The sequence below is a fragment of the Erythranthe guttata genome, chromosome 2 (genome assembly GCF_056151865.1).
Source record: "Erythranthe guttata isolate IM_541 chromosome 2, IM_541, whole genome shotgun sequence".
NCBI classification, from domain to species: Eukaryota; Viridiplantae; Streptophyta; class Magnoliopsida; order Lamiales; family Phrymaceae; genus Erythranthe; species Erythranthe guttata.
This window is the reverse complement of record NC_142534.1, coordinates 1791394-1818019: the sequence shown is the minus strand read 5'-3', so window position 1 is coordinate 1818019 and position 26626 is coordinate 1791394. Positions and strand designations below refer to the sequence as shown.

Genomic DNA, 26626 nt, shown 5'->3' with positions numbered 1-26626 from the left:
TAAACTGTACTGTACGTTGATAATTGTGCAGATGCTGTACAAAATATGTTTGATGGACGTTGTCTTTTGAATTAGATTAGTTAGCCAAATCACATGCACGTGAAAATTCAATTAATTAAATAATTAGAGTTTGACGTAGGTCTCTCTCTCTCTCTCTCTCTCTCTCTCTCTCTCTCTCTCTCTCTCTCTCTCTCTCTCTCTCTCTCTGTAGTTCTGTTGATACGCGAAAAAAGATAAATAAAATATAGTTTACCTGCTAAGTAATATTTGTTTTATACTCCTGATTTTTTATGAAAATATATACTTTTTGACATTTTATTGTTTTCAACTACGGTGAAATCACCAGCTACATGATTGCACTACCACCAAATTTCATTCATTTATCGATGAATTTTTCAAATTTCAAATATATACGAGGGTTTTGAATTTGAATTTAAAGAATCAAGTAAAATATGATTCTTGAACTCACTATATTATTTATTTATTTATTTTCTGATAAATATTAATACTTGTATATTAATTATTAAAACTCACCCAGCTTCTTCAAAAGACGCCCATAACCTACTGCATGAAATATGCATGGGCTGTAAAACAAATTTAATTTTTAGGGTTTCACCATCATAAATTTAGGAGCATGGTTATTAATTACATTAAATTTTGATCACTTTTTACAAAGAACACTCCCATATTGTACTTTGTCTACAATACAAGGAAAATTTCAATCTGCTGTCAGCCCCCACGAGCTACACTAAATTATATTTAGTAGTTCCAAGAAAAAAAAGACACTGCAAAAGCCTAAAAAAAGTCATCAAAACTAAGCAATATATAGAGTACAAGGTTGTCTTGAAGTATTTTGTTTAGAATTTTTTTTTTAAAACATAGGCATCGTTCGATGGTATAATATATTAATGGTATTAGAGGGCGTTTAATTTGACTAAGAGGGTGTTTGGCTAAGCTTATAAGATGTTAAAAGGAGCTTATAAGATGTTTTAGAACTTATAAGCTCTTCCAAAGTGTTTGGTAAATTTAAAAAAAAAAATCTTAATTTTTTAAAAAATAAGCTGTTAGAGAGCAAATAAGATCTTTTTAAAAAACTACATCTACCCCAATTTTTTATTTAAGATCTTATAATGAGTAAAAATAGGAAATATGTTCATTATCCAAACACTTTAAAAATTAATCCAAAAAATAAGATGTAACAGCTTATCAGCTCTAAAAACATCTTATCAGACTTAAGAGATTATCAGCTGTTTAAAATAAGCTTAGCCAAACACCCTCTAAACTTATAAGATGTTTAAGAGCTTATAAGCTCTTTCAAAGTGTTCGATTTTTAAAATTCAAAAAATAAGTTGCCGAGAACAAATAACTGAATAAGATAATTTTTTAAAAAGTATCTCTATTATAATTAGTAAAAATAGCTTATAAAATCATTATAATTCAAACACTTTAATAATAATTTTAAAAGTAATTCCTAACAGCTTATCAATTCTTGAAACATCTTATCAGATATAAGAGTTTCTCATGTATTTAAAAATAAATTTAGTCAACCAGACTCTTGATCTGAATATTATTGAATTATACCAACTCCCCTACTAGTTATTTATTTTTCTCATATTAGAATATATATGTATTAAATTTATCCAAACCTATTTCTAGATGCAATTTATATAAAATTTATTGTTTAACAATAATTTGTATGATATTTTATGGACAAAATTGTCATTTCGAATCCTCCTTAGCCAAATATATATCCTTTACTAATTAGTTAATCATATTCAATAACAACAATCAAACAAAATCATGGTAAAAAAATTATTATTAAAAAAAATAATTTTTTATTAAAAAAAAAACGGACTAGTGGTATGGGGGAAAAGAAAAGTCATTAGAATCTGGACTTGAGCTACTCCACATATAATCTGGTGGGGCCCAAACTCATCTGTCAATGTCTTATTACAAGAACACAAAAAATACTACAAAGATTCCACTTTCTGCTTTTCCTTCCTAAATCAATGCAACTAGAACTAAAGTTCTTGCAACAATTCAACAGAGTATTGACACCAATAACTACAAATATTTCAACACTAAAATAAAAATAAAAATATATTTAATAGCCATTAAACTCCAACACATTTCACTTTCAAATTATCCTTCATCTCTTATTATTATTAATTATCCATCTCTTCACACCAACTTTCTCTATCATTCCCCATCTCTTCTTTTTCTGGTTCACCAAAACAAACATCTCAAGTAGTTGTTTACCCTCTCTCTTTCTTCCTCATCAAATAGGGGCTTTCTCTCACTATGCATTTCTATGTGCTTTAATCTTCTTGAAAAAAAAAACAAAAAACAAAAAAAATGAACTCGAAAAATGTGCATATTTGCACTTTTTTTCCTCTGTTTTTCCTCGTCTTGGTTTCGCCTGCATTCGGGCTCAACTTCGACGGGAGTCTTCTTCTCTCTTTCAAATACTCAATCATCGACGACCCTTTGTCGGTTCTCGACAACTGGAATTACAACGACGCCACTCCATGTTTATGGACCGGTGTGACGTGTGCCGAGGTTCAAAGCTCCATCGGCGTACCTGATATGTTCAGAGTCGTCGGCCTAACTCTCCCGAATTTCCAACTCCTTGGTGTCATACCAGCTTACTTAGGTTTCATCCCGCATCTGAAAAAACTCGATCTCTCGAGCAATTTCTTGAACGGGACTTTGCCTATTTCACTCTTCAACGCCTCGGAACTCGAGGTGCTTTCTCTGTCGAACAATGCGATCTCCGGTACGATTCCGGAGTTTATTACGGCCTCGAAAAGCAACCTCAAACTTCTCAATCTATCAGATAATGCATTCACGGGGACTATCCCTAGTGGGATAACTTCTCTGCAGAATCTCAGTGTGGTTTCGTTGAGGAGTAACTATCTTACGGGCTTCGTTCCTAGTGGGATTCGATCTTTCGAAATCTTGGACTTGTCTTCGAATCTGTTGAGCGGGTCTTTGCCTGTCGAATTCGGTGGGGTTAATTTGAAGTACTTGAATCTTTCTTCGAATAAGATATCTGGTTTGGTGCCTCAAGAATTTGCCAAGAAAATTCCTGCAGATGCTGTTGTTGATCTTTCGTTCAACGATCTTTCGGGTGAGATTCCAGAGGTAGTGCCTTTGACCAATCAGAAAACGGAGTTTTACGCAGGAAACGAAGGCTTGTGCGGTAAACCGATGAAGAAACTCTGCACGATTCCTTCAACACTGTCGACACCACCAAATGGCATTTCATCAAACACTTCATCTACGTCTTCGCCGGCAATTGCAGCTATACCTAAGACAATGGATTCTTCTACGGTTCCGGATTCTACCGGAACAACGGCGGCCGGGGCTGGAATTCCGCCGGCGAAAGGGCTGAAACCGGCGGCGATAGCGGGAATCGCGGTGGTGCCTTTGGCCGGAGTTGGAGTACTTGCTGCCATTTTTCTGTTCATCCACCAAAAGAAGAAGAGGAAATTGAACGAAACTGAAACCAAACAAGGCGCAAGCTCAATTACAACAATCAAGGCGTACGAATTCGAGAAAGATTCCGACCAATCAACGGTGAAGGAGACGAGAAATCTGCCGACGTGGACTTGCCTGAGAATAACGAACGGCGAGGAAACGTCGGAGGAAGCAACAACGGAATCAGAAAGCGAGGATCAGAGCAGCACAAACTACGCCGCCGAAGAAGAATCAAGTAATCGAGAAATTAGGTCACTCGTGATGGTTGACGGCGAAACCGATCTGGAAATGGACACGCTGTTCAAGGCTTCCGCTTACGTTCTCGGATCGAGCGGCGCCGGCGTCGTCTACAAGGCAGTGCTTCAGGATGGGACGGCGTTCGCCGTGAGGAGAATCGGAGAGAGCGGCGGCGGCGCTCGGAGATTGAAGAAATTCGAACAACAAGTTAGGGCGATTGCTAAAATGCGCCACCAGAATCTAGTCCGTGTCAGGGGTTTCTATTGGGGAGATGACGAGAAGCTTGTCATCTGTGATTACGTCAGCAATGGCAGCTTGGCCAATATTGGTTACAGTAAGTTTTCTTTTTTATTATTATTATAATTCTATTTATTCAAATTATATTCAAATTCTTCAAATTTCGGAATTAAAACATTTTTTTAATTTTTTTTTTTTGATACATAATCATAGAGAAACATTCTCATTGTAGGCATTGCAAAGTCTCTTTCAAACTATAGTATCCATATTTTAATTTTGATTTTGTGAGAAAAAAATAATAATAATAAAAAAAAAAAAAATAGATAAGACAATATTTTGGGACCTCATACTAAATACAGTGTGTTCTTCCCCATGCGAGGCTAGCTCCATGTGAGGTGCAAATAAGGTTGAAAATCTCTACACAGACAAAACACATAGTAAGCCAAAAGCATGACCTACCTTACCTCGTAGCCCTCCGTGCCCACGCATTCACTGTGTGTGTGTGTGTGTGTGAGAGAGAGAGAGAGGGAGAGAGAGAGATGCATAACTGATAACTAGTTATCTAATTAGGAGAATGATTATTAATGGAAATATCGAACAAAAATAGAGATTTTTTCGGGTAATCTTCTTATTATCTGAGTTTGAAAGCAAAATGGTGATCAACAACACTCTTTGAGCAAATCTTGAGATGCAAGTCGAGTTTTCCACGATCCACGTCTTTTAGGCTTTCAAAACGACATTTTTGCTATTGTAGGAAATATTTGAAAATTTATATATAATCGGATCGATTACAAATCCGTGTTGTTTCTAGGAATGCTATTAGAATTATGACTTTTCTTGTTTTTTTGCCATTTTTCGTAATTTTTCTAGTTTAATTATCATTTTCAGTTAAAATAAGTGTTTAGGGCTTGTATTCAATAGATATAATTTTGAATTTAATTAAAAAAAAATAAAAAAAATTGAGAGTTTTATCAATTTTCTGTTGAATTCTAGGGGTGCGTAATTTTATACATCTCTAAAACTATATTGATATAACAATGCCAATAATATTGATATATTTCATGATCAAATATATTTCAGGGAAAATCGGGTCATCACCGTACCACTTGCCGTTCGAAACGCGGCTCAAGATAGCAAAAGGCGTAGCCAAGGGGCTAACCTACATCCACAGCAAAAACAACGTCCACGGCAACATCAAACCCAGCAACATTCTCCTAACCCCCGATATGGATCCCATAATAAGCGATTTCGGGCTGCACCGCCTCATCCACGGCAAGTACACCCGCAAATCCGACGGCCCGGCCCGGCATTACGGCAGCATGAGATCAACCGACCTGCCGGTTCACGGCAGCCCGAATATGGGCCGGGCCGGGTTCGTGGGCTGCACATCTCCGTATCACGCGCCGGAGTCGCTCAAGACCCTCAAGCCTAACCCCAAGTGGGACGTCTATTCTTTCGGAATCGTGCTGCTGGAGCTGCTGACCGGGAAGGTCTTCTCCGACCGGGAGTTGGGCCAGTGGACCGCCGGTTCGGCTGCGGAGGATCCGGCCCGGGTTCTGAGGATGGCTGATGTGGCGATAAGGGGTGACGTGGCGGGCAGGGAGGAGGCTGTGTTGGCATGGTTTAAGCTAGGGTTTAGCTGTGCCTCGTTGGCCCCACAGAAGAGACCCTGCATGAAAGATGCGGTTCATGTGTTGGAAAAGATTCCATGTTGTTCGAATTAATTAATGATTGTTTATTTTTAATTTTATTTTAAGAATAATTAATGATTGTTGTTTGGGAGGAAGAGAAAAAGGGCATAAAAAAGGAGTCTCCTCCTTTTTTGACTTTGGAGTGTGAGAGTGGTGAATTAATCTTTTGTTCATAATTAATTAATTAAGGTGATTGATTAGATTTGTTAATTAATTTAGGGTTATTGAGATGGTGAGTGTCATTAAATATTTGCTTTGTTGTTAAGAAAGTAAACATGATTATTAAAGTTTATTGCATTTTCTTTGTGAGAGTTGTTGGTCAATGTGTTGTGAAAAAAAGAGGAGGAAAGTTGATTAGTTGATGGCAAGTTTAAAAGCATGTGAATTTTCCTCTCACTTCTTTTGTCTGATTAATTTGCCGACAAAATAAATTATTCCATTTTATGTTAATATTTATTACCCTTTTCTTTTCAAATTAAATATTGTTTAAAATTTCGACGTATGTATTATAAAAATTGATCCGGATAAGAACGCGGCTAGGAGGCGAAGCCCACTAAGGCCCATCGAGAGGTCCAACCCAAAAGATAGCTCATGCCAAGGTCCCCTCATCGTCTCATCAAGTCCGAACGAGGGGAACTGGCCGCACCGGCCCGAATGAGTATATGAACTACGGTGCTTGTAGAGTCGCCGTGATAGGTATGTTCAGGGTATTAATGACCATGGCAGGTACGGAGGGGCGCATTAATGACTCTGACAGGTGCATTGTGCGTCTTACGCATACGCTGGCAAATTAAATACGCTGACACCAACATTTAATGCCCGAGTGACCAGTGATAGTCGAAAAAGGGTAAAAGCCTAAGAAGACGTGGGGAAAGGCTACCCACCTAGGAATCTTACAAGGCAGGGCCGACTGATTAGATGAGAATGATAACTTAGGCTGTCTGAAGAAAGAAAAAATGGTAGGGAGGGCAACCGAAGCGGCAGCAGGTATAAGCTCGCCCCAATTTTTAAGAGCTTGCCCCCTCCTATGTAAGGTAAGTTTTTATATACATATCAAGTCCAATCCATTTTCTTTCTCCTAAAATATACACAAATTCATCCTTAAAGTATCTATAATTCCCTACTGACTTGACTGTTGGAATATTAATTCTATCGTTAGTCCGGCTCTCCTTTCTTAGCAGTTTGATCACAACTTCTACTGCAGTTGCAAATGGGGCTCACTATGGTTGAAGTGTTTTTCGTGCGGATCAAAAACTATTAAATATGTATGAAGCTTAAATTATATATAATAGGACCGAAATATTAGAAATCTCTCTTTATTGATTGCTATTTTTCTTTGTGATAATTAATATGAGCAAAACTGAAAATACAGTAATTAATTGCATTAAATTGCATTCTTTGACCCAATGTTTGATCCTTCACTTAGAATAATAAAGCCCATATTGTTTTTTTGAATTCAATAAAGCCCATACTCGAGTGAGCTGCTAGTCCAACAACTTTGGGGCTGTCAATATAAATTACAAATAGCATCACAATCGAATATATATTGCTATATCATATTCCTATTACCAAATTTAGAATGGATGATTTCCCCCCTAAATAAACTTCACTTAATTTTTAATTTTTTTTTTCTAATTTTTGTTTTTATTTTAATTTTAATTTTTAATTTTTAATTTTTAATTTTTAATTTTTTGAGAAGCCACCAACTCCCACCATTAATCATAATTGATAAATCAACTTGAGAAGAAAGTTGATATTTTGGACCTCCACCATCTTTTGTGGGTCCCATTAGATTTTCCAAAAAAACAAATTATTTTAATTCGGAATAATTCGTTTAGCAAAATAGGGAAGGAAATTAACAATAGTATCTTAAGAAAAAGAGCTTCAGTCTAAGAATTTAGAAACTTCATTCAAGATTTAATATTGGAATATTAAATTAACCGATAGGAAAAAAATTAGTCAATAACAATAAAAATAACAATTTCATTATTTTTTGCTAAACTAATAATTATTTTAATAATTTATTTCATTTTTATTTTGTGAGTAAAACAAATTACTAGATTACATGTAGTGATAATTAAGAACAATTTTTTATTTTAATTTTTTGGCATAAATAGTGAAATACTTCTCTCTTTGCCTACAAAACCCCAAACAGCATATATCCCAATTGCGCATCTCATTTCTAAACCCACACACACACACACACACTTTGCATTCCGGCGCAAGTTAGCTCACACCACCGTACGAAGCAGATTCTGAAATGGCGGCATCAGCTTCGTCGACGAGCCTTAAACCCTCAGCCGCATCCACCAACGGCTTATGGCTGAGCCAGCGGCGCCCCCTCTCCACCACTTTCGGCGTCACCGCCCTCTCCTTCCGCGACCAACCCCGCCGATTCGTCGTCCTCTCGATGGACGCGAAGCCAACGATTCTCGTAGCCGAAAAGCTCGGCGAGGCGGGGGTGAAGCTCCTCAAGGAATTCGCTAACGTGGACTGCTCTTATAACCTCAGCCCCGAGGAGCTCTGCACCAAGATCTCACTCTGCGACGCGCTGATTGTCAGGAGCGCGACCAAGGTGAGCCGGGAGGTGTTTGAGTCCTCCGCCGGTAGGTTGAAGGTCGTCGGAAGAGCTGGCGTTGGTATTGACAACGTAGATCTGGCGGCGGCGACTGAGCACGGATGTCTTGTGGTCAATGCGCCGACTGCTAACACCGTCGCTGCGGCGGAGCACGGTATCGCTCTAATCACTGCCATGGCCAGAAACATTGCTCAAGCTGATGCCTCTGTCAAAGCTGGTTAGTAATTAATTCTTAATATTTTGCCTGATTCACTTTTTGCTTCTGTTTCCGGTGATGTTATTCGAGTGCCAGAACTCTGTCAGGCATTTCTTCGAACAGTATGCTTTAATTGCTTTTAGGATTATTCTAATGAGGTGGATTTTACTTTTGATTTGTGAATTTTTTGTATTTAGATTAAATTGGAAATGCGGGTGGTTGTTCTGTTAGATCTGACTCCTTTTGGAATTTGCAAAAGTTGTAAAATAAAAAGATCCTCAAAAGTTTTTCTATTATAGTGAGATGGAAGATACTATAATATAATCTGTAGATCAACTGCGGAAGTAACTCTGCTTATATTTCTTTCGACTCAAATTTAGCATGTGATAGTTGAATCGTGGGTGCGACTGTCTTTTTTATTTTCAACCAATGTCATTGAGCTTTCGAATATCTCACATAGTAACGATTCATTTTACACGAGAATACCTTTGAATAATCGTCATTCATACGAACTTTATACCCTCTCATATGCTCCATATATCCTTTGTTTTGTACCGTGTCATGCATCTCTATCTTTCTCACCCAAAAATGCAAAACTGGATTATAATGTTTGTCTAACAATTGGATTGAAAATACAGAAATATAGGAATTATACATCAAGGGTTGTTGACTCTTTTTTTTCCATGATACAATTTATTGGACTTTACATATTAGCCTATTAGGTGTAGTGGTTGTGGGCACTTGTTTTTTAATTTTTTTAAATAATAAGAAATGATATATTGGAGAAATTTCTCAAGTTATTATGTTGTAACTAAACTAGGTAAATGGTTGAGGAGCAAATATGTGGGTGTATCTCTTGTTGGCAAGACACTAGCTGTGATGGGATTCGGTAAGGTTGGATCAGAAGTTGCCAGGCGTGCAAAGGGGCTTGGTATGAATGTCATTGCACACGATCCCTATGCCCCTGCTGACCGTGCACGCGCCATAGGTGTAGAGCTCGTGAGCTTTGATGAAGCTATTGGAACTGCTGATTTCATCTCCCTTCACATGCCACTTACCGCCGCTACCTCGAAAATTCTGAACGACGAAACTTTTGCAAAGATGAAAAAGGGTGTTAGAATCGTTAATGTTGCGCGTGGAGGTGTGATTGATGAGGATGCACTTGTGAAGGCCATTGATGCTGGCATTGTGGCTCAGGTTTGTTCTTTGTACTCGGAGAAGAAGAAAGAATCGTTTATTTTATACTAGAGCTCCAAAAAATCCTAAAGATTTTAAAATTCTTTGTTTTCATTTGCTTTTGCATTTTCATTTTCCTCGTTTCAAAATCCATGAACTAAACAGAGCCTAATGCTAATTATGCACTGTCATTTCAGGCAGCACTTGATGTGTTCACAGAAGAGCCTCCGGCAAAGGATAGCAAGTTGGTACAAAATGAAAATGTAATTGCAACTCCACATCTTGGTGCCAGTACAATGGAAGCTCAGGTATGCTGAATGCAGCTCTCTTTCTTTCTCTCTCTCAAAATATTTTTTGTGATGATTGTGTTTGAATATATACACAGGAAGGGGTTGCCATTGAAATAGCTGAAGCTGTTGTTGGAGCTTTGAAGGGGGAGCTTGCTTCCACTGCTGTCAACGCACCCATGGTTCCTGCTCAGGTACACCTTCAAATTACTTTTATGTCCTTCATTCATGCCAACTCTTACTTGTTTCTATTGAAGGGCGAGATTTTCTCTGTCTTGTTAAAACATCCCGAACCCCAATATTATACAGATTTCGTAACAGGAACATATATGAATCATAAACTTCTGAACACAGTGTTTACTGTCAGGTCAGAGGTAGTGTATCTTTAATGTACTGGACATTTCAACCTTTCGTTTTGTACATCAGATATTGGTCTTAGGTTGAAATATGTAGTACCAAAAATAAAAGTTATTGGACTAACCAAACATCCAATAAGGTCCAATTATTTAATTAACCATGGCTAATCTTACCAACTAAATGAGACCTAGATGGATTTGCATTATCAAGAAAATCACTGAATTTTTTTTTTGTAATATAAATCCCAGGTCCTCACAGAGCTGAAACCCTACGTAGCCCTCTCCGAAAAACTCGGCCGCCTTGCCGTCCAACTAGTTGCCGGAGGCAGCGGGGTCAAAACCGTAAAAGTGACCTACGCATCCGCCCGAGCGCCCGACGACCTCGACACAAGGCTCCTCCGAGCCATGATCACAAAGGGTCTAATCGAGCCAATCTCGAGCGTTTTCGTAAACCTAGTCAACGCAGATTTCACCGCCAAACAAAGAGGAATCCGAATAACCGAAGAAAGGGTCACCCTAGATGGTTCCCCCGAAAACCCACTCGAACTAATCCAAGTCCAGATCGCAAACGTCGAATCGAAATTTCACAGTGCCATGTCAGATTCGGGTGAGATTAAAGTGGAGGGGCACGTGAAAGATGGGGTCCCACATTTGACTAAGGTGGGGTCGTTCGAAGTGGATGTGAGCTTGGAGGGGAGTATTATACTGTGCAGGCAAGTTGACCAGCCAGGTATGATTGGGAAAGTGGGGAGTATTTTGGGGGAGGAGAATGTGAATGTGAGCTTTATGACTGTGGGGAGGATTGCTCCGAGGAAGCAGGCGGTTATGGCTATTGGGGTGGATGAGGAGCCGAGCAAGGCGGCATTGAGGCGGATCGGCGAGATTTCAGCCGTCGAGGAACTCGTTTACCTCAAATTGTAGGGTGTTTGTTTTGTTTTCGCCAATTTTGATGGATTTTTTTTAGTTTGTGAAATTAAATAATTGAAGTATGTGTTTTGCTTTGTTGGGGGTGGTCGTTGTATCAAGTTTTGCAATTAGACCCTATTTTAATTTATTAGTTCTCAATTTGAATTACTTCTTAAAATTCGTATTTGGTATGGAGTTAATTTAAGTATGTTTGTTTTAAGCATTGTCTTTATCAAGAAACACTAAATTTATAATTAATTCTAAAATAATAATAATAATCATAATAATAATTAAAAGAAAAAAACAGGAAATCACAGACAAATGCAGGCATTCTTGAACAATCTTATTTTTACACAACAAAAAAGTCGATGTTACATTTCCACAACAAAATTTGGAGGGCTTTTTCGTAACCGACATCTTCGCTTATATAATGTACGGTTTTGCCCTTGCTCTTGCCCTTATTGAGTGTCTTTGTCTAAGCAAAAAATATACAGACAACAAGTTCACTATAAAGTATAAACTACAGAATTACATACTTTTGCTACAGTTGATAACATTAACAGATCAACTCCCTTCGTTATTTACGAACCAGAAAGAAACGGAATCTCAGCTAGAGTTGTCGGAACCGAAATACTCAGACTATGAACAGCAAGATATGCAGCAATCCCAGCAGCATAACCAGCAAAAGCAAAGCCAGTTACCTATTAAAAAGATAAAATCAAAAATCAAAAATCAAGAAATTTCATTTAGCCACAAGATGATATTATTGCGTACATCAATCAAAATATATATACCTTCTTGAAGTACCAAAAGAAGTCGATTTTCTCCATCCCCATAAACGCAACACCAGCAGCAGATCCGATGATTAGCATGGACCCACCTGTACCGGCACAATATGCCACTAGCTGCCAAAATTCCGAATCTCGAGGAAAAGAAGTTAAGTCATACATTCCCATTGTTGCAGCAACTAACGGCACATTGTCTATAATTGCTGATACAACCCCGATCGAACTAGCAATCAGTTCTATATTCGGAATATGCGAGTCGAGGTAATTCGCTAGTTCCCGTAAAATACCTGCTGCCTCCAGGCTGTCAAATAAAATAAAATAAATTATATAATATAATATTATATATATTACTCATGGTATATAACGGGCGAAGAGTACCTGCTGACAGAGAGGAGAATACCGAGGAAGAAAAGAGCTCCTTGAGTGTCGATTCTTGATAAAGCCTGTGGTACTTTCAAACGTTGTCTCTCGGATTCACCGTAGTGAATGGCATCTGTGAGGATCCAAAGAACTCCGAGGCCAAGAAGCATGCCCATGTAAGGGGGCAATCCCGTTAAAGATTTGAAAACGGGGACAAAAACAAGAGCACCGATTCCTACGGAGAAAACGAGCTTGCCTCGTGGTGCCATTTGTTCGGTTGCCAATACATCTGCTGCATCCTGCCCTTTCCCATTTACTTCACTGGATCAAGATAAAAGAAAAAAAAAAGATTATAGCTATCTTCTTTTATCAAGAATTTATATTACTCGAGAGATTTTTTTTGAGAACTTTGCATTTATTATGCTTTCTGAAAGGGAAAAAGTACCTTGTGAAGGACATAAGAGCCAGAGGAACAGCCAGTGAAACGATGGATGGTATTACTAGGTCCTGTAGGCCCGTACAAGAAAACGGAAATTAAAGACTATTTTTTTTTGTTAATTTCGAAATAACAAAGCAAAACGAAAGTTATACAAGCTACAGCTGGAAGAGTCAACACAGAACAAGATGTGAAAACGGGAGTGATTTTTTACGAACTTCAACGGATTGAGAGAATTTCAATTTTCTATACCGCGAGTGAACCTAATTCATTTTGGTTCATCGAAATGGTGAATTTTGATTTTTAATATATGATTTTTGCGTTTGTTTCTAGTAACCCGATTTTACGAAACCAATTTCAAAGATTCAATCAACATCAAATAAAATACTAAACGAGATCTGCTAAAGAAAGAACCGAGTACACGATAACATAACAAAAGTACCTTCATCGTCTGCAATGTGGATATTTGACCATGTATCCAAAGCATAGTAGTGGTTACATCACCTATAGGTGTCCAAGCTCCACCCGCATTTGCTGCTATAACAACCACAGCACCCAAAATCCTGTCAAACAGATTTATTCAATAAAACCCCTTCCTTTTATATATATATATATATATGTATATATATATATATATATATATATATATATATATATATATATATATATATATATATATATATATATATATATATATATATATATATATGTGTGTGTGTGTGTGTGTATTAATTGAATTGAAGAACTAAACCGAGTGGCTTTGAGGTACATACTTTCGATATTCTGAAGGAGGCACCAACTTTCTCAACAATGACACCATTACAATGGTAGATGTCAAGTTATCAAGAACTGAGCTGAGGAAGAATGTCACAAAACCTATCTGAAGTTTAGTAGCAACACAATTAGCAAACACCGTACGATAAAATCTCGTTCACAAACATGAATTTTTTTAGCAAACTAATTAAAAAATTCTTGCGTTTGTCAAGAAACATTTACCACCCAGAGCAGAGTCCTCGGTTTGCGAGTGGTGATATTATCCGTGACCAGCTTGAATCCTTGATGAGCATCAACTATCTCGACAATCGTCATCGCACCGAGCAAGAAAAACACTATTTCGCTGACCTCAGCAGAAGCATGAGATAACTCCGAAACAGCTACTTCAGTTGAAGGGGCCTGCCGAAAATTTGTTCTATTCCGTTATTTCATTGAGAGCGCACGAAGTTTGTAAGGCCGTACATAAATTAAGTTCAACATTATATTTAAACGACGAAGAAAAAAAAACTTACCCCAATGCTTCTTATAACCCACAAGCTAACAGCCATCAAAAGCCCGACTCCACTTTTATTGAAGGCGAGAGACTCTTCGAATATTATTCCGGCGTACCCGAGTCCAAATAACAATGCCATTGCAAGATCCTGATTCACCCACCGAACAATTATTCCGACAATTGAATTATCATCAAACGATTTTCTTCCCCCTTCTTTCCATTCATGGGGGAAATTAGAAATTACGAGACAGCTGGCGACAAACCTGATTTTCTGCCACCCAAGAATGATTGATTGCGACTGCTCCGGTACCCGCAGCTGCTAGAATCGCAAAAGCTTTCAACGAATCTGTCTTGGCTTGGTTAGTGGTGACTTCGAAATCTTCGGAGCTTGTTTCATCGACGGAACACAAAGGGTCACATGTTCCAGATGGATTCAACTCCTACGTCGACGTGGTTTTACAAACTTGCTTCAATCAGATTCGAAAAACAGGACTCCAAATTGAATATTTGAATCATATATCTTTTTTATTTATTTTAATTTTATTCATGGTAAACCATATCAAAATTTCCTATTTATCCCCAAAAAAAGAATCTCGGATTAGCATTCATTCACCAATTTCATACCAAATACATATACAGATACACTGGATCAACTTATCATCAGAGCAATGAATAAAATAAAGAAATTCGAATGTGAACTATACTTTTAGAGAAATAAAAAATACGATCTGCCGAGATAATTAATTGAGGAAATAATTTAAACAGAGATAATAATAAATTAGGACCTCAAGCTGATTGTCTGAGTCGGATTGGGGTTGAGTAGAAGAACTACCACGGGCCTTGTCTTCGGCCCGAGCTATAAAAAGCCCATTTCTACGCGACGAGAATTTTGGGCAGTAATCTCTTCGCATCAACAAAGTCGACGGCGGAGGTAAAACAGCCGCCGCCGCCGCCGCCGGCGGTGGGTGTTTCTTAAATTTGTAAATTGATGAATTACAGAGATGGATTCTGACTGGATGGGGAAGAATAACAGACATTGCTATTGTGAATTTGTTTCGAATAAATGGATTTGAAGCTTCTGAAGGTGACTGATATGGAGGTGTGGATGGGATTTTGGAGTGGGCTTTTGTATCATGAGAGAGAAAGAGAGAGAGGAGAGAGAGACTATATATACTGTACATTACTCGGCATATCCGTCCGTTGGCCGTTGCAAGTGTCGCTCTTTGACTAAATAGCGTTTCTTCTTCTTTCTCAGCAAAACGCGCTTTTTAAATAAAAGAAAAACAATAATACACTTTACTCCCTGAACTATATTATTTTTATGAAATACTCCCTCAAAAATTTAAGTATTATCAAATAAACCCCTACACTTAAATACACATACAAAATACCCCTTATACAACTAAAAAACGCACCAGCTATTATGCGACTTTAGTTGTTTTAAAACGAGTATATAACTTACACGAAAGCGCGCGATTGAGGGCCATAATTTTTTAAGTGCCTCCAGACGTGACACGTGTCCACATCCTCTTCTTTCTTCCTGGTGGTCTTTCAGTTTTCTACAGAAGTAAAAAAAAAAAGCAATTCCACCGGATTATCAATTGAGAGGTCTCAGCTGAAATGGCCGCCGCCTCCACCGCCGCCGCGGCGCAGATTTGTTCCTCCCCCCGCTGCTACTACTCAGTCCGCGGTGAGATTCGAACTCCTCCCCTCCCCAATTCCTTCCGTACAACACTCGATGCTTCGCGTACTACAGTTTCAATTTCACGCATTGCGCTGTAATTATATACATATTGTACGTTCAATTGCAGATATTTGTTCCCTGAATCCATCAATAACTGCTTCCTCCGCTCGTTTCCCGCGCAAATTTGGAACCTCTTTCGCCACCGGTTCCCCTCTTTGTAAGCACTGTTTTTTGAATTGGTCCTTTTTCAAATCTCTGCATCTTCTGAATTTTATGTAGCTGTCAACTGTAGTTTCCAATGGTGGAAAATATTAATTTTTCAAAAAAAAATAAAAATTGATCTGCTGGTAATTGCCAAAATAATTGCCCTTTTTCAGTGATTGAGAAACCCTTGCACCAGAGGAGAAACTGTGTGTACAAGTACAGCAATTCAAAATCAGTTTCCATAAGATGTGAGCAGAGCAGCAAAGAGGGCAGTGGTATAGACGTATGGCTCGGCCGATTCGCAATGGTCGGCTTTGTTGCTGCCGTTACTGTTGAAATCGCTACTGGCAAAGGACTCCTCGATGTAAATAAAACTGTCTGATAACCCTTATTTAATATATTTTTTATTTAACTCCCCCGATTCTGTTAAGTTACGTCTCGGGTTATATTCGATATTTCACTCTGTCGTTTATCATATGCTATTGCATATACTCTAATTGTGTTTGAAATGTAGCATTTTGTTGCCGAGTATTTTGAGGTATTGCAGGTATTTCTATGCCACACCGAGTGAAGGTTACACTGGGTGGATTTTTACCATTGATCTACACACACCAATGTGTGTGTGTGTGTGTGTGTGTGATTGTGTGTATACGAATGGTAAAGATCTACCGGTGTATTTCACCTGGTGTAGCATAGTATAGACCAGGTGATGTATATTGCTTAAGAATCTAAGTCTACTGATTTTGGTGTAATAAGCTACATGATAAAATTAGGTTGCAGGCAATGAATGATTTCCATGATATGTTATTGTTGTCTCGTTTTCCTATTCGATCTTATAGATAGATAGATGATGAAGTTATATCATTTACTTTGTTCCGTTTTGGTGTTTTACTCAGTCAAATTTTTTCGCTTCAATTGCAGAATTTTGGGCTCACAGCTCCATTGCCGACAGTAGCATTGGTTGTTATAGCGGTGGTGGGAGTTCTTACTGCAGCTGTCATCTTCCAATCTGCATCCGATACTTAGACGAATCGGTTCACATTTTCCGGTTTGGTTTTTGTAAAATGCTTTCATCTGTGCCTGTAATTTTCATTTTCATTTTGATTACCAATTTTGTCGTATATATAATGATCGATCACAAACGCTATTCTTTTGTTTCTTTGGTAAATTATGCAGACAATTTGTTGCCAAACAGTATGCTTCAACCTCTATTCTATATGTGAAATCATTTTAATCTCATTGCATCTATTAGAGATGAAAATAGGATGGATTAAACTTTTTTTCTGATATTCCGTTTATTTCAAATTCCATTTCTAAAAAGATTCTGAAAGTATCTAGAATTAGAATCTTGAAAATTGAAATATTTATTTTTTAAATTATAAATTTTGGATCTAAATTGTTGGAATTAAAAAAAATAAAAAAAATTAAACCTCACACCAATAATAAATCACCTTAAATTTCTAAAAAACAAGTGAAACAAGTTCCACTAAATAAATACCAAAAATAGAAAACAGAAAAACGGCAAACTAAAAAAAAAAACCAATATCATTCATTCATTCATTCTTCCGCCATATAGGAGGAGAAAAACAAGAATAATCAAACCACCCACCCACACACACCTCCGCTCTTTTCCCGTGGGACACGATGGCGAACCCGAGGAATCTCACCGCCCTAGCGACGGCAGTGGTGGCGGTGGCGATTCTCTCGTCCTCCCATCGCGCGGCGGCGTTCGACCTCTTCCCTGAGCTGGAAGTGACGCTGGCGAACGACGGAACGTACCCGATTTGGTTCATGTGCCAAATGACGGACAAGAGCAATTCCCTGTTCCAGCTCCAGCCCAACGCCACCTACCGTTTCAGCTTCCTCCAGGTTGCTTTCCCGATGCGTTGGTGCTACCTCTACATCAGCCCTAAAAGCCACGGTTTTTTCTGGGCTTACACCGTTCGGTCCAGGTGCACCAAGTGCTTCTGGAGCATCAACAAGCACCCGTCGTTGTACCGTGGCGACAAAGGCCGTTGGGAACGCCAGAAGCTTTTTATGCCACCTGGCTTCAAGATGGATCCTGTTTCCAATGACAAAGATAAGCCCGCTGTTTCCGCTCGCCCCAACACGTGACCGTTTATTTTATCGTTTCTCATTTTTTCAATTTTTTTTTTGTTATGGAAATTGATTTCATTTTCTATGATAATGGAAAATTTTCTATCGAAAGGTCGTTGCGTACGGGTTTAATTTATTATTCGAAATCGTTGTGTCTAAATGAATACTGATGAGCCGTGTGGCGAGAAAACTTCAATTTTTCGTGTCTGATACTCGATGACACATGCCGGACAACTTATGATTAATTAATGATAGATATTTGCATCCATAATATTATAATTAGAAGTTTGTTAGATTTTATAATTACCAAAAGATGCCATGAATTGATTGGAGAATCACAATGCACCAAACCATAATGAGTAAAAGAAGACAATGGCATGTGCTTTCATATCTATAAAGATATCTTTGTTTCTGAGTCATGTAAAAAATCTTCCCTACCAAAACAATTATTAATTTATTAACCCCCTTTATAGTTCAATATGTATTGATAATGTTTGATTGTTCAAAAGATATAATTATTTTTCAAAATATGTGCAGTTAGATATCTATAAATCAATACATTAGGATGAGCTCGAAATGTTTTTGAACATACAATCCGTGAGTCTGGAATCGATTTTTATTTTATTTAAATGAAATAATTAATTTATCAAGATTTTACTGTATTTTGATCATATTTATTAGAATAGTTGGAGATAATATTGCGTAACAACCCACTAGTCTGTTGACATTCAATATTCGTAATACATATGGCTTACATTTAAGTTACGTTGTCGTACACGGAAATTTATGTCCTGAATAAATACTTGTATATATATATTTGAAAACAAAATTTGAATTGAGATTTATTTTATTATTTAAATAGCAGCATCTGGCTGTTATAGATCGAGTCCCTACCAACTTTCTTGAGGGAATACAAATATACATTTGTTGCAGTGTGTGTATATATAAACTTGGAGATTCTTCATACTTCAATTAATAAAATGTTTTAGTCAGAAAGGTTTGTTTTGTTGGTAATTTAATTGGTCACTGCAATTATCAGAGTCTTCTGACATCCAACACAATTATAATTTAATGATTAATTAATTACTACACCATATAGAGACTGATTTTTTTCAAAAAAAAAAAAAAAAAGAGTAAATAAATAAAATCAATAGTTAATAATTAACTCAGCGAGTTAAAGAAATTATTTTTGAACTTTTATAATAGTAATGCTTTTGGATAAAATTTTGAATATTATATCACAAATATGAAATTTGTGAAATTATAGACAATTAGAGAGCGAGTCACAATTAAAGCGAGCGCTCTCAAGTAGAGATGTTTGATTTATACTATGTTACATAGAGTGAATTACATCGATTACATCTTTACATTCATATACACACTAACGAGCGCTCTCGTAAGTATATGTAGATCGACGGCAAAATATCAACTGATGTAACATTTATTGGACGATGTTATTGTTACAACATTAATAATATCTATAAACTACATAAAATCTTAGTCCTAACAGCTACATTTGTAATAAATAAATAAATAAACATTTGTACTTACAATACCTAACAAAAAAAAAATTTAAATATTTAAAAAATAAAGTAAAAGAAGAAAACAAAAGCACAGACAAATTGACTGACACAATCAAGACTTTGGTTTCCCACCATATGCTTGCTGGCAAATCGAAACTGGTTTCTGTGATTTCAAGCAAAGCTCCGACGAAACCGGGCAACTCTGCAAGCAGTTGTCCCCCAGGCTGCCGGAGATCGGCCCCTCGCCGGAGAAAAATCCCGACGGCGGAGACCCGTTCAGGTAGTTCCCGTCGAGGTATAGTCTTTGAAGAGACAATCCTTTCTTGCTGTACTGCCATGGGATTGGTCCCCGGAACTTGTTGTAACTCAACGCCAGTGAGCGTAGCATCGAATATTCCGCGAAGTTTACGGGGAGCAGCCCTTCTATTTTGTTGTAGCTCAAATCCACCGCCACCAGCTCGGTGTTGGGGTTCGCCGGCGCCGGCGCCGGCTTGGAGACGGATACGCCGGTGAAGGCGTTCTTCGCTAGGTCGACTTGCTGTAGAGAAGGGAGGAGGAAGAGCCATGGCTCCACCGTTCCGGTGAACGAGTTTTCGCTGAGTTCCACCACCATCAAACGAGTTAACCCGTCGAACGAGGACTGAGTGAGGGGCCCTGAGAGCGAGTTAGCCTTCAGAGCTAACTCGTTCATGTTCGGTGGGAGCTTCGGGAGTGATCCGGTGAGTTTGTTGTAGCTCAGGTCGAGCCTCGTTAGTCCGGCGAGTGAGTTCAGGTTCGGCAACGAGCCGGAGAGCGAGTTCCGGGAAAGATCGAGGGTTTGGAGGGACTTGAGTGCGGCGATTGACGGCGGAAGAGCGCCGGAGAACGAGTTGACTCGGAGGATCAGGTTCTTCAGATTGGGCAGAGATGAAATGGAAGAAGGGATTGCGCCGTAGAAACTGTTGTCGCCGATGTCGAGGTTGATGAGCTGGGTGAGCTTGGAGATGAGCGGGGTGAGTTTTCCAGCGTAGCCTTGTGAGTCGAGGGTGAGTTGAACGACTCGGTCGCCGGAGCAGGTGACGCCGCAGGTGAAGTGGGTGATCCTGGGGACGGCGCATGGATCGGCGGAGAAGTTCCACGTGGCGAGGCAGGAGGTGGCGGGAATGGATGCGGGTTTCACGGCGGATTTGAAGGCGCGGAGGGCGGCGATGTCCGCCGGAAAAGTGGCTGATCGGACTGTGAGAATAGATGAGAGAGAAAGAAGGAAGAAGAGTGAGAAAGTGGGTTTGGGGTTTGGCATGGTGGAAAAAATTAGTTGGGGGCCGGAAAAGAATTAGTGGGAAATTATTATTATGGTGTGTTTGGTTCGTTTTTATTTATTGTGTTTCAAGTGTGTGGGGCTTTTTGCCTTAGTTGGACACAGCAATGTACCACTACTTAAAATTTTGTAAAAATAAAATTAAACTATTAATTATTTTATATTTATTTATATTTCTAGTACTCTCCTCAAAATATACAAAATTATAACTTAACATACAAAATGTGTCTAATGTAATATTTAGTGCTAAGAATGACTTCTAATCATTGATGTAGACAAATTACTATCCACTAAGTATCCTTACATTTTGGTAAATATGTGTGATTATGTGTAATAATCATTATCGCCCAGCGTATTTCACTTTATCGAGTGTAGCATCAAATCTTTTCGAAAAATAAAAGGTAGAAAGTGATGACGAGTCAAATAAAAACACACAATGTTGACTGGGATTTATCTAATCCGTACCAAATTACCAATATTATTCTTGCGGAATCGAATGAGCTGGCTTAGACGCTTAGTAGTTAGTTCAACGACTTTATTCCATTTTTCAGTTCAAATAACTTTTATTTCACAATCAAGAGACAATTAAAAAATAAAATCAAATAAACAATTTATTTTCTTTATTTCAAATAATAATTAAAAGGGAAAAATAAAAGTGCCATTTCAATTTGGTGTAAAATATATATTTATTATTTAAAGGACATATCGTTTTCGGACAAGCACTTGGAAGCTGGATGCAAAAGTCCTTGTCTTAACCCCATGTCCCTGTAACTAAGATATTTCAAGCTTTTTGCATTTATTTCCCACCACCAATTTCATTTTCTCCAAATTCCACCACACATTTTTTTTTTTGCTCTTTTTATGTATTTTTATTTTTATTATTTTTACGTATAAATAATTGGGATGTACCAAAAACAATAGATTAGGCCCCTGACCCAAAACTGTATGATGTTCATATTATTTTGGCCCAACGATTATTGGACTTCATATTATTATTGATGTGGGCTAGACGAGCCCACATCAGTCCCATATACTGAAATGCAAATATGGTTTTAACTCTTGAATTTGAACGTGATTTTGATCATTTTATAATGATTTTAGCATGATCCAAAAAATAAAAAGTATAGTCATTCGTGTTAACTTTCTATTGCAACTTGAATCAGCTAGATTGGATGTAGCGTGAAGAAATTATGCATGGAACAATGACATTTTGAATTTTACATATATCAAAACATCAAAGTTGTGAACATTGTTCAATGATTCATTCATATATTTCTCATCCGATATTCAATCTTGGTGATTCAAGTTGCATTAGAAATCTAACTCAAAGAACTACAAATTCCGTGTATAGAGATTTGCGAAATACGAACTAAATAATGGTTAAAATCATATTTGAAGTCGAAACAGTATTACTAAAACTGAGAGAACATTCATCACGTCCCTCGCATATATCATCTATTAATTTTTATTTGAAACTAGTTATATCTATTATAATACCACATAAAATTACAATTAATTATATGTTAATTTATTATTAATGTTTTGTTTTAGAATATTATTTATATAATTAAGTGGTGCTTATCTTAGGGCCCAAAATTTCAGTTCAAGTTATTTAATATTGCAAAGCCCAACCCAATTGTTGGATAAGGTTCACCTGAATAGTTGACCCGACCCGTTCGAATTAGAAGTTCCACTGCACATTTTCACTATCCCCAAATTCTTCTACTTTTGCCGGCCAAAATTTTCCGTGATGACGCCGTTGCAATCCTTCCTGCTAACGTGCGCACTGGCGCACGCGCTGCTGCTTCCGTTCGCCCTCGCCACCTCCAACGCGGCGTATCCTCCTCCGTACGGCCTTGATCAGACCTTGACCACTACTACCGCGGCCACCATCTCCGCGGCCGATGACCTCGTCCCTGTCCGCCGTGAAGTGTACGGAGGTGGTCGTATCATTGACATCAGCCACAGGTACCATTCGGAGATGCCGTCGTGGGAGTCTGACGGCGGCGTAGGGCAACTCCTGTGGCTTCCTAAGAGCATGAAGAATGGCTCGCTCGCTAACAACTCGGAGATGAAGCTCCCCACTCACACCGGGACACACGTCGACGCGCCGGGGCACGTGTTCGATCACTACTTTGATGCTGGTTTTGATGTCGACACGCTTGATCTCGAAGTTCTTAACGGTATGAATTCAGCCGTCGATTGGTTATTTTTTTTTTTCAATTTTTTTTTTTGTTTTTGCTTTCGCGCCAATTTTCATCTAGTAGACTAGCTTTTGGCTCCCATAGCACCACCACATGGATAGATTGCAGCTCTTGTTGAAACTTCAGTTCGCATGTGTTGTCTGTGTGTACGCACTGGTGTTACTAAACTAATCAATTTATTGAAGGCCAAGTGTTCGATGAAATTACGCAACTAAATTAATCATTTTTCAAGGTCATACTTACCTGATATTCTAATTATGCCGGAGATAGAAAGATGCCTGTAAATCTTTTTTGTAATGACGCAATTGACCCAAATTTTGTTTTGTTCTGTGTATTAATGAGCCCACGTGGTTTGATATTGGACAAGAGATCTTATTGTTGAGATCCCTAGCCAAGTCCAACTTGTCTGCGCTGAATTTTTTTATGTTGAAAAATCTTCTTAGACTGCTACCACTTATCGACAACAATATATACAAGTCAATACTGTATTCAAACTTCAGTAAGGAAAAAAAAGAAAATTCTGAATTTGCTTCAGAAGGGAGATAGAAAATGGGATCTCTGCAATTTTTGCTGATTTGTGCTGTTGTTCAATCAATTCCTTTCCTTTCTTTGGCTGTACCGTCACCCGATTCTGCATACCCGTCTGCGTATGGTGGTGGATCGGGTACTTGTGTCGGAGTTAGTGACCCGAAGTTGCAGCATATCACAAGAGAAGTTTATGATAATGGATGCATATTCGATATTACTCATAAATTCACCCCTCATACTCCGGTGGGTATTTCTAACGAGGGTATCGGCCAGTTTCTTACACTGTTGTTCAGTATGAAGAATGGCTCTCTCTATAATTTTTCCGAGTTGAGATTACCTGCACACGCTGGTACTCACGTGGATGCACCTGGACATATGTATGAAAACTACTTCGAGGAAGGGTACGATGTTGATACTCTTGACCTCAAAGTCCTCAATGGTAATATATGGTGGTTAAGGGTGTTTTGTTATATATTGATTTGTTTCCATGTTCTTCTTTGCAGTTCTTTCGCTTGTGCCTTGTTGTGTATATATTATTCATTTGTGTTGCTTTAAAATGATTTAATTGCCTTATTTCGTTCTTCATGACATGTTTTTGTTTAACAGGTCCTGCATTACTTGTTGATGTTCCAAGAGATCAAAATATAACCGGTAAGCAGAGTTCCTTGTTTTGTGGCTAACTTTTGAATTGCATCATTTGCATGCTCAAAATGATTTAATTAATTAGTGATCATGGTATAGCTGCTGAATTTAGCATAAAATATCTGTTTGAAGTTTGGCATCTGTATTATGTGAACCAGAAGATTGAAAACAAATTATGAGAGGCACTAATGCTTTTTCACCAAGTCTTTATTGGTTGATCTGTTCCAAGTTGCGATGATATGAGCAGCAGCAGTTGAACATGTTTAACTCCGATTGTAGCTTTGCTCATGCTTTATACCATGAACCGTTTGTTGCTAAAGTGAACTCCATATATATATATATATATATATATATATATATATATATAAGCTGTTTTTCTGATGATCTGTTTCCATGTTTTACCTTGAAACAAAGCAAAGGCTTCTGAAATATATCAATATATACTTATATTTATATGCAGTGCAGCACGTAGGTGATGCGCTTTACCATGCTTATATAAAATTTTGACTTGTCTCTCTCTCTCTTCCATTTTCAGCTAAAGTTATGAAGTCCTTAAACATTCCTAAGGGAGTAAAAAGAGTACTTTTCAGAACACTAAATACAGACAGGTAATTATATCAATAGCAAAGTATGTGTATCTTGGATATCTCCTTTGACATCTGATTAATACATATTATTGTTCTGTAAAACTGTATTTGTCTCTATGGTTAAACATAGACAAACAGTATTTTCAGTATTTCTCATTTGTCATTCGGCATAACTTAGATACAAGACCTAAGTTCTGTGAAATGTACTATTTTTCTTCTGTTGAAGCTTAAGATAGTGGCAGAATTCTACTTGAGCAGGGTATATACATATGGAATCTATATATATATATATATATATATATATATATATATATATATATATATATATATATATATATATATATATATGCTTTATTGATATGTGTTGTGTCATGGATTGTTTTGGTTGTCTCTGAGAGAGTTGCTAATTGAGAATATACACGTGAATATTAGGGGTCTCATGTACAACAAGGCATTTGACACAAGCTATGTGGGATTCATGAAAGATGGAGCACAATGGCTTGTAGATAACACTGATGTCAAGCTCGTGGGTAAGATTTAATATTATTTTCAAATTACTCTTTTTTTTCTCCTGCGAATCGGGTTTCGCTTGTTTGTAATGGATAAATTTGTCGCTAATTGAACATTTCCACCCTTTTGTTTTATCTTCCTTGTAGGAACCGATTACTTGTCCGTCGCTGCTTATGATGATCTAATCCCTGCTCATCTTGTTTTCCTCAAAAGCAGGGTAAGCCTTTTCTTCAACTAGATATTTGTTATTCGGACAACATATTTTACCAACAAGATTTCTCTGCTAATAAATCACCAACAAATTTTCCTCCACGTGCCACAGGAAATCATCCTAGTCGAAGGGCTGAAACTTGATGACGTTAAAGCAGGAATATATTCAGTGCATTGCTTGCCGTTAAGATTGGTCGGTGCTGAGGGATCACCCATTAGATGCATCCTCATTAAGTGAAGCACATAATTCTCGTAGGTAATTCCAATCCCACATCGTTTTTATTTCCCAAAATTCGTCTGCTCGATCATTTCATTTGGTTTCTAATATATAAAAAAAAATTAAAAAAAAATCTTAAATAGTAGCTAATTCGATTTTCGTTTGTGCAATGGTGCAGGAAAACCGAAGGAAGAACTGCAAGGTTTTGAGGTGGAGGAAAGAGCAATGGGTTTTTGTGCAGATAAGCTTATAATAGCTAAATCACAGATATTTATCAGACTCTCTCACTCTCGTTTTATATTTTTAATGCAATAATTTGTGGTGGTGGACCAAATATAATAATAAGCTTATTTTCAGTATACATAAATAATAATGCTCATTCAGGATGGCAAAAATGTGTTTATTTTCTTTTCATCAACTTGCTATTTATTTTTTTCTAAAGCTTTTGCAAGCATCACTTAAATACGAGATAAAATATTAATAAAAAGAAGAATTTAGCTGTGAGGTTTGAAAATTGGGATATTGGTTTCAGGAGGTGACGTGGCTTCTTGGGGATCAAACAGGCAGATTTAGTTTAGTAACAATAACAGTAGGAGACTTTTATCCAATTTTTCATACATACTATTAAATTCAAAGTGAGTAATTAAGGCATCTCTACAGGTTCATAGGTTTATAAGGAGCTACACTTGGTGTGATTATTAACTACTGATCTGATCTGCACATAATCATACATAATTTCACTGGGTGATTACTAAATGTGATATGCACACAATCATACACAATTTTTTCACTATGTGATTACTTACTGTGATCTGCACATAATCATACACAATTTTACCAGGTGATTATTAACCGTTGATCGATACATAATCATAGACAAATTCACTGTGTGATTAATTATTAACGATCATCTGCACATAATCATACA

The 26626-nt window shown here is 37.6% G+C and overlaps 7 protein-coding genes across 10 annotated transcripts; 5 read left to right on the top strand and 2 right to left on the bottom strand.

Annotated features, from left to right (window-relative positions):
- The first annotated feature begins 1983 nt into the window (after window positions 1-1983).
- LOC105957528 (Leucine-rich repeat protein kinase family protein) lies at window positions 1984-5954 on the top strand. The gene is made up of 2 exons (XM_012981455.2): window positions 1984-4051; window positions 5035-5954. Exons 1-2 carry the CDS (start codon window positions 2356-2358, stop codon window positions 5676-5678), a joined length of 2340 nt encoding a protein of 779 aa, XP_012836909.2. The 5' UTR covers window positions 1984-2355; the 3' UTR covers window positions 5679-5954.
- A 1823-nt stretch (window positions 5955-7777) lies between these two features.
- On the top strand, window positions 7778-11322 carry LOC105957531 (D-3-phosphoglycerate dehydrogenase 1, chloroplastic). The gene is made up of 5 exons (XM_012981457.2): window positions 7778-8440; window positions 9240-9616; window positions 9793-9903; window positions 9981-10076; window positions 10488-11322. The coding sequence occupies exons 1-5, from the start codon at window positions 7906-7908 to the stop codon at window positions 11157-11159; spliced, it is 1791 nt and encodes a 596-aa protein (XP_012836911.2). The 5' UTR covers window positions 7778-7905; the 3' UTR covers window positions 11160-11322.
- Window positions 11323-11474: 152 nt separating this feature from the next.
- On the bottom strand, window positions 11475-15168 carry LOC105957530 (sodium/proton antiporter 2). The gene is made up of 10 exons (XM_012981456.2): window positions 14781-15168; window positions 14259-14435; window positions 14015-14143; window positions 13725-13901; window positions 13502-13608; window positions 13171-13291; window positions 12738-12799; window positions 12311-12613; window positions 11939-12233; window positions 11475-11845 (listed from the first exon to the last, which is right to left on the bottom strand). Exons 1-10 carry the CDS (start codon window positions 15030-15032, stop codon window positions 11726-11728), a joined length of 1743 nt encoding a protein of 580 aa, XP_012836910.2. The 5' UTR covers window positions 15033-15168; the 3' UTR covers window positions 11475-11725.
- A 303-nt stretch (window positions 15169-15471) lies between these two features.
- On the top strand, window positions 15472-17075 carry LOC105957532 (stress enhanced protein 1, chloroplastic). Its single transcript, XM_012981458.2, has 4 exons — window positions 15472-15685; window positions 15807-15896; window positions 16057-16247; window positions 16805-17075. The coding sequence occupies exons 1-4, from the start codon at window positions 15616-15618 to the stop codon at window positions 16907-16909; spliced, it is 456 nt and encodes a 151-aa protein (XP_012836912.2). The 5' UTR covers window positions 15472-15615; the 3' UTR covers window positions 16910-17075.
- Window positions 17076-17346: 271 nt separating this feature from the next.
- LOC148772096 (uncharacterized) lies at window positions 17347-18091 on the top strand. The gene has a single exon (XM_088823476.1). It carries the CDS (start codon window positions 17528-17530, stop codon window positions 17996-17998), a length of 471 nt encoding a protein of 156 aa, XP_088679602.1. The 5' UTR covers window positions 17347-17527; the 3' UTR covers window positions 17999-18091.
- Window positions 18092-19400: 1309 nt separating this feature from the next.
- On the bottom strand, window positions 19401-20948 carry LOC105957533 (Leucine-rich repeat (LRR) family protein). Its single transcript, XM_012981460.2, has one exon. It carries the CDS (start codon window positions 20780-20782, stop codon window positions 19616-19618), a length of 1167 nt encoding a protein of 388 aa, XP_012836914.2. The 5' UTR covers window positions 20783-20948; the 3' UTR covers window positions 19401-19615.
- A 1531-nt stretch (window positions 20949-22479) lies between these two features.
- LOC105957534 (cyclase-like protein 2) lies at window positions 22480-26093 on the top strand. Of its 4 annotated transcripts, none has more exons than XM_012981461.2 (7): window positions 22480-22983; window positions 24139-24183; window positions 24710-24782; window positions 25194-25291; window positions 25418-25488; window positions 25594-25733; window positions 25877-26093. In XM_012981461.2, exons 1-6 carry the CDS (start codon window positions 22551-22553, stop codon window positions 25717-25719), a joined length of 846 nt encoding a protein of 281 aa, XP_012836915.2. In that variant the 5' UTR covers window positions 22480-22550; the 3' UTR covers window positions 25720-25733; window positions 25877-26093. The 4 variants fall into 4 exon arrangements, with proteins under 4 accessions (XP_012836915.2, XP_088679588.1, XP_012836916.2 ...); XM_088823462.1 differs by having other exon boundaries at window positions 22482-22983; window positions 25594-25737; XM_012981462.2 differs by lacking the exon at window positions 22480-22983 and adding an exon at window positions 23141-23971.
- The last annotated feature ends 533 nt before the right edge of the window (window positions 26094-26626 follow it).

Bases quoted from the DNA above. Each gene is read 5' to 3' on its own strand.
- LOC105957530 (XM_012981456.2), bottom strand. From the start codon at position 15,032: ATGTCTGTTATTCTTCCCCATCCAGTCAGAATCCATCTCTGTAATTCA. The intron at 13,609-13,724 runs GTAAATGTTTCT...ACTAAACTTCAG, and splicing joins CGAGGACTCTGCTCTGGGTG to ATAGGTTTTGTGACATTCTT. The intron at 13,292-13,501 runs GTATGTACCTCA...TCTGTTTGACAG, and splicing joins CCTCCTTCAGAATATCGAAA to GATTTTGGGTGCTGTGGTTG.
- LOC105957528 (XM_012981455.2), top strand. From the start codon at position 2,356: ATGAACTCGAAAAATGTGCATATTTGCACTTTTTTTCCTCTGTTTTTC. The intron at 4,052-5,034 runs GTAAGTTTTCTT...AATATATTTCAG, and splicing joins CTTGGCCAATATTGGTTACA to GGAAAATCGGGTCATCACCG.
- LOC105957532 (XM_012981458.2), top strand. From the start codon at position 15,616: ATGGCCGCCGCCTCCACCGCCGCCGCGGCGCAGATTTGTTCCTCCCCC. The intron at 15,686-15,806 runs GTGAGATTCGAA...GTTCAATTGCAG, and splicing joins CTGCTACTACTCAGTCCGCG to ATATTTGTTCCCTGAATCCA. The intron at 16,248-16,804 runs GTAAATAAAACT...CTTCAATTGCAG, and splicing joins CTGGCAAAGGACTCCTCGAT to AATTTTGGGCTCACAGCTCC.
- LOC105957533 (XM_012981460.2), bottom strand. From the start codon at position 20,782: ATGCCAAACCCCAAACCCACTTTCTCACTCTTCTTCCTTCTTTCTCTC.
- LOC148772096 (XM_088823476.1), top strand. From the start codon at position 17,528: ATGGCGAACCCGAGGAATCTCACCGCCCTAGCGACGGCAGTGGTGGCG.
- LOC105957534 (XM_012981461.2), top strand. From the start codon at position 22,551: ATGACGCCGTTGCAATCCTTCCTGCTAACGTGCGCACTGGCGCACGCG. The intron at 22,984-24,138 runs GTATGAATTCAG...TTTGTTTAACAG, and splicing joins TGATCTCGAAGTTCTTAACG to GTCCTGCATTACTTGTTGAT. The intron at 24,184-24,709 runs GTAAGCAGAGTT...TTCCATTTTCAG, and splicing joins AAGAGATCAAAATATAACCG to CTAAAGTTATGAAGTCCTTA.
- LOC105957531 (XM_012981457.2), top strand. From the start codon at position 7,906: ATGGCGGCATCAGCTTCGTCGACGAGCCTTAAACCCTCAGCCGCATCC. The intron at 9,904-9,980 runs GTATGCTGAATG...ATATATACACAG, and splicing joins CCAGTACAATGGAAGCTCAG to GAAGGGGTTGCCATTGAAAT. The intron at 10,077-10,487 runs GTACACCTTCAA...TATAAATCCCAG, and splicing joins CACCCATGGTTCCTGCTCAG to GTCCTCACAGAGCTGAAACC.